This window comes from Ruditapes philippinarum, unplaced genomic scaffold (genome assembly GCF_026571515.1).
Source record: "Ruditapes philippinarum isolate M1 unplaced genomic scaffold, ASM2657151v2 ctg9876_1_1_1_1, whole genome shotgun sequence".
Lineage (NCBI taxonomy): Eukaryota > Metazoa > Mollusca > Bivalvia > Venerida > Veneridae > Ruditapes > Ruditapes philippinarum.
In genome coordinates this window covers 2579-8972 of record NW_026860338.1, presented here as the reverse complement: position 1 = coordinate 8972, position 6394 = coordinate 2579, and the positions used below count along the sequence as shown (strand labels likewise).

General features: G+C 30.6%; 1 protein-coding gene across 1 annotated transcript; it reads right to left on the bottom strand.

Annotated features, from left to right (window-relative positions):
- Nucleotides 1–265: 265 nt before the first annotated feature.
- Nucleotides 266–5675, bottom strand: LOC132759692 (uncharacterized). The gene is made up of 5 exons (XM_060751506.1): nt 5657–5675; nt 5064–5306; nt 4575–4874; nt 3832–4046; nt 266–2347 (listed from the first exon to the last, which is right to left on the bottom strand). Exons 1-5 carry the CDS (start codon nt 5673–5675, stop codon nt 2336–2338), a joined length of 789 nt encoding a protein of 262 aa, XP_060607489.1. The 3' UTR covers nt 266–2335.
- Between the last annotated feature and the right edge of the window lie 719 nt (nt 5676–6394).

Here is a 6394-nt window from a genome sequence, read left to right as displayed (position 1 = left end):
GGCTACATATCAGGAAAGATAATGAAAATATGTTTCACTGCAGTGGGAATTAAATATTTCCAGTGAAATTACGGAAAATGAAAAAAACAACAACAAAAAAAAACCGCATTTTATTTCATCAATATTTCTCAATATTTTATGTATAAGTAATATAACAAATGTAGATATTAAAATAATATAGTATATAAAAAATGTGTATTTCGATTCTATAAGTGTAGATCGTATATATCCGTAATAAAACCATAAAATGATTGGAAAAGAAATGGTACCGTGTTTTTGTACTGTTTAATTGATTGTTTCTTGGTGTCCCGTATCGGTCTGTAACATGTTATTTCTTTTATCTGTTCATAGGGGTTGCGTCTACGTTATTTTTATATTTAATATGTTAACAATGATTATGACAATAAATTGTAAGTACTGTTAGATTTCATTTTAAAGAATTTCAAATCTGAGCAGATTTAATAATTGAAATTTCTGTCATCATCTTTCTTTTCACTATCTTTTAGAGTTCCTTTTAATATTTTATTTTTTTCATGACGAAAAATAACCTTTTTTTCACATGATTTACAATGCGCGAACAATTATAGAAAATAAGACCATTAAAGGACGCAAAAAAAGATCCTTTGATGCATGAAGTTGGTAATTTGCAATATATTTGTAGGATACAAAAAAGATTTACAAAGTTAATTGATGAAGATTTCAAAAACATATTCAAATTTATATTAAATAGATCTTTTCTGTTCTCATTTTTTTAGACGTTTCTTATTTCCATTCGAAGCTCGAACTGTTTTTTCTCCCTTTTCTTTAGTGTTAAACTTTTTCACTGATTCTAAATTTACATCAATAAATCCAGTGGTCTGTCTATTTATCAAACCGTTTTTTCATATTCGCACACAGAATTTTCACATTTAGACATTTTTTATTTTAACTGCACCTTTTATATATATTGTAGTTAAATGTGACTTGAGCAATAGTTAATTCATGCTATATGGCATTGCATCATGTTACATCAGGCGAGGAGTGTTTTCTTTCGATGACATAAAAGTTATTTTATTTCTGATAAATTTATTTGCAAAATATAAATTCTAAAATGTTTTATGTGCATTTTTCATGAATTACCTTGTTTAAAAATTCAAAAGATATTATAAATTCATTACTTGGTTCTCACACATAAAAGAAGCATTCTTCGTCAAAAATTAGTTACTAAGATGATAAAAAATAGTTATCAGGCAGTTGTCAAAGCAGATGAATGATTGAATATCGTTTACATTTCATAATAAGTGCTGTTCTGATTTTTTGACTTCGTGAGTCCGCAAAAAAGGCGTGGTGACAATTAAAATATATGAAAGCCTGGTTGGTTTTATCATGGCGTAGTTTTCTTGCAGAAGATCAACATGTGTCCTAGCGGTACAATATATAACGATTAAAGATTTATGTTCTCAGCATTATGTAGTTTTTCTGACATTAGAAAAAGATAACTCGACCTCAGACTTTGTTTAATCATAAATATGTTATTATATAATAATAAGATTTCGTTTCATTGTTTCACTTTGCTTATTATTTATATCAATTTATGTTGAATTTAGCACAATTCAAATTGATTATTGTTGTTGCTTCTCTATATGTTGCTGATTCTCAATCTCATTAAAAATCGGATAATCGTTTTGGCTCCGTTACTCTTGCTACGAGCGTAGGGTAGTGGAGCGGCTTTTAGGATATGATTTTAATGAGATAGTTGTATTCTAATCAACGTATTTTATAACAAGCTTCGAAATTGTATCTTATTACGAGTGTTCGATAGTTGTGTAAATAAACTTTAAACATTCAATATTTTCAAATATTTTTATACTAACAAAGCATTTATTTTCGCCTCTGCCAAGTGAGATAAACGATTCTTTCTTGATCTAAATATAAATTGTTGCTCCCCTTGGCGTGATACTTGTGAGATTTTCTTCTTGGAAAAATCGGAAGATACACACACTGAATTACACAGTCTTAATTAAAACCTCCCAAGTAACATCTCGGTTACTCAAAATAATTATAATAATAATTTCAATTTTTTCGATTTTACATGTTCAAAATTCGGATTTTGTGGTGTCCGTTACAATTTTATCATATGGCATTTATTTGCACCACGTTCTATTGTACATATTGCAACATATAAGGTATATTGGCTGGGATAAGCTAAATCATTACATTGTATGCTTGATCAAAACATAAAAATGTCCTGTTGCAATGTTATGAAACTGTCTATCAGAGGTGTGTAAAAGTTTTACTTTCAAAATATGTTACATTTTCAATAGAAAAAGAATTTTTGTCAAACATCTAGTAGCTGTTAGACGACGTTCTGAAATAAATTAGAAAACAATTGTTTTAATTACATTTTTAAACAAATAAAGATATCAAGACTTCATAGAGGAAAAAAACAAGCGTGAGGTCGAAGTTAATCAAGCTATTACACGCAAACACTGGGAGAAACCCCCTCTTAATCACATTTCGAAAAGCGTAGCCACTTTACAGATATATACTTTTGCGCCTGACCGAATTTTCGCCGCATGGATTTTGGGAGATAGAAATGTATGAAGAATAATGACCTGCTTTTGTTTTGAAAAAGTTGTTCCGGTTAGGTGGTTTCCTGCTTACATTGTTTTTGGCAGATAACGGGAAAACCCGTTTTTTAAAGGTTTTCCCCGCTGAAATTTGGGGAAAAATTCTGGCGTTTTTCCGTCATACCTGGGGAAAATTTCAGACGAAGAAAAAATTCCGGAAATCAAAATATTTTTAGTTTTTTCGGGTAACCCATTTTTGTTTCTAAAAAATTTGGTTTTTCTTTTTTACTTGTTTTTGGGTTAAAAAAAGGTTTAATTTAAAAGGGGAAAAAATTAACATATAAACGAAAATGTTCCGTTTCAATTCGTTTTCAAGACACAAAAGTTTATTTTTTTATGATTAATTTTTGTCTTTATTAGTTTCATACAATAGAGAATGGCTACTCTAGTAGTATTCCGTCTCCAAAGGACGGTCCTACTTACCAAAATATCGTGACCGAATCACACAGAGAATATGTGTGAACGAGTTAAAATTGCATAGCTCTAGCGATCGAGTTATATCTAGATCTACTGTGGCAATTCTAACGTGGAGTATAACGTCTGGTGATCGGAAATCTAAAAATAGCCCATGCATATCATTAACCTTATCACGTGCTGATCTACAGATAGCGCGTCCTGTGTTGTCGGTATATCTGTGATCAATAGACAAGTGACATAGATATTTTAGGTGTAACATGGTTAGTTTAAACAATATTTATAATCCACACATTTCTATAATAAAGTACATAAAATAAAATTTACGGATTGACTAGGAAGCTTGTAAAGCTTTTCTGAAAACTCTCCGTAAACACATAGGTACCTTGTTTTGTACTGGTTTATAAGGTCAATTTATTATTATTTTTTATGAATATTTCTTTATCACAAAGAGTTGATTTAGAAGGTTTTTTTTTTTTTAAAAAAAAATCATTTTTAAAGGGATGGGATGATGGCACAACTGGGCAAGCATTTCCTTTTTAAAGGAAAGGTCATTAATATTTTACCGATAAGTCACTGTGGGAAGGTATATATCTTAAAGCAGTTTGTTTTCCTTTTAAATTTACAGAGAACACCTGAATGATGTGATTAAGAGGGATTTTCTCTAGAGACTTGATTAAGACGACCAATCTATTCCGACTTAAAAATGACTTATATTATGAAACAAGGATCATAACGAAGTATATTTTATAAAGTACTTGTTGTTGGTTAGTTTTGTTCCGTCGGGAGTAAACAGTATAATAGTTACCAAAACATTTCTGGGTGGAGACAATTGTTTTACTTGTCTATCATGTTTTGCATGACTTCTTGTTTCAATAATAGACCTCTTTCTTTCATTTTTAAGTAGTGCCTGCGCATTTGTTGTTTGTTGCTTGTTACCATTTCGCCTAGGTGCACAGTCCTGTTCAGCAAGTTGAATTGGTCCATGTTCACGTCTTTCTTTCTTGGCTTTATAGATTTTTCCTTAAAAAAAAACAAATACAAACCACTTAGCCTTTATAAATTGTTCTTTTGCCGCTTGTTATAATACAGATACTTAGAGCTAACATTTTAATTTTTATAATTTTGAACCGTTCTTTGACTTATTTCTTTATTTACTATTAATATATCAATTGATAATGGAAAATACAATATTCAAATTTAGTTCATAAATTTAAATAAAATACTAGTATAGATCTATGTTGATATAAATATTTTATAAATCTTTTGAGTGATGAAAGACAATCATAGTATGGAATTATTAGTTTTAACGCAGTTTTGATATAAATTATTGCCTTTATTGTAAAACATGACAAAATAATTTTACAAAATCTTGATCATTGATAGAAAAATTTATATCAACCTTTTTGAACATACAAACAAATTATGCATTGTATGAGGGGGATGATCCAGCCACCCTCATACTTATCACGGGGACTTAAACGTTTTTCTTTAAAGAGAGAGAGAAGATACTGTAGAGAATAGTTATTAAGTTAATATTTATACACACACCTTCGATCAGCATTTCAAACTTATCATTATTGACGGTGATTGTGTCCACGTTTATTGCCATGACTGAGCTAATGATGCGATGACTGTATTTTTCCAATTGTTTTACGAGGAAAGTTGCATACATTGTTGGAATCATGATTGTTAAGACGGTGCTGTTCGTTGCTTGTATGCCATTAATAATGACTTCATGGAGAGGACAAAGCAGTAACCTAGATACTTCTATCCGAAATGTTTCAATTTCTGTTGGATCTGAAATCCCGTGACCTTTGATATGAAACTCGATCTGACTATAGCCGTTTACTGAAATAGAAGGTTTGATCAGATTTTGTTAAATTTTTCACATAACAGAGGAAAAATAAGTCAGAAAAAAATATTTCATATCTTTAGTACTGGTAAAAATTTCAAATGCATTTAATGAAATTCAAAAATCGAAATTGTCCTACGAGTATGTCTAAAGTCATTGATCAAGTAATTCAAAGTTGTTTATACCAGTTTCTTTCGATTTTTCAATAAAATGAAGAACTTTATCCTCCCCCAACACTTCCACATATTTATTCAATATTCCGACAAGATCTTCTCTTTCCAGAACACGAACGATTTGCTGGATATATAATATATTGTATTGACCAATAAACTTCCCCTTTTTTAGACAGTCAAACAACTTTCTTGGAGAGTCTACACCTTGAAGTTGTTGCACATCTGATATGAAAAAATGATCTGAAACATTGTTGCCTCATTTTTTTGATAATTTTGTATTAATTGTTTTTCCTTTTATTCAACTGAATCATGCAAACATTTCTTTAAATGTGTGTTAATATGAACAATGAAAACACAATACGTTTCAAACCGAAGACTTGTTTTATTAAGTTCATTAAAGGCTCATTATTACACAGTAAAGCTCTTATTTTTATTTTTTCAAAAGGTTTTAATTTTTGACGTCTTATCATAGTTTTAAAAAACTCTTTATAAGCCAATTATCCTTGTCATCTTTTGCTCCTGCTGGTTTTGTATAAATTAAAATACTATTATAGTCACATTGTACTACCTTTATAACAAATAATATCAAATTCCGCTTTATTTACTTGAGGTGAGTGGTGGCATCTAACATACGCGAAAACCATTTTTTGTAAACCTTACGTTTTTCCTTTTTAAAGAATAAATGTATTCGTTTCTTAGGCAATATGTGCATTTAATGAAATATATTGTAAAATTGATGCACAACAACAACAACAACAACAAACAACAACAAAACAAAAACAAGCTTAAGAACCCCCCCCCCCACAAAAAAAAACAAACAAAAAAAAAACCTCCCGCCAAATTAACAACAACAAAAAAAGCAGTGAGCCGGGGAAACTTTTCCTGGTTTCTTAAATTGTTCATCACACACACACCTGCCTTTAAATAAAGATTTTGTTTCAAATGGGAGCCCCTCAAACCCTGTTCCAAAATTTACCCGGACACACTTTAAAAATTTCAAAGCTGTGTCTTGAATTAAAACCCCCGTGACTTGCATTTTGGGATTGTTTAAAGACAATTGTGTCAAAGGTGGGGGGCCAAAATTCCAAATTTTGGGTAAAAATAATTAAATTGTTTTCGCAGCTTTTAAAAAACTAATTCGTGTCCCCCTAAAAAAGGGGTTAGAATTGAGTACCCCTCAAGCCCGGGGCTTTTGGGGCTGAAAATGTTGCACTTTTTTTCTTATCCCCTCATGTACAGACTCAATTTAAACCGAAGTCTGCCTTCTTAGGTTAAATTTTGGTGGGTTTAAAAGCTTCGAGGGATCACTTGTTTCCAGAATTTAAAACATTAGTACGCTTAGT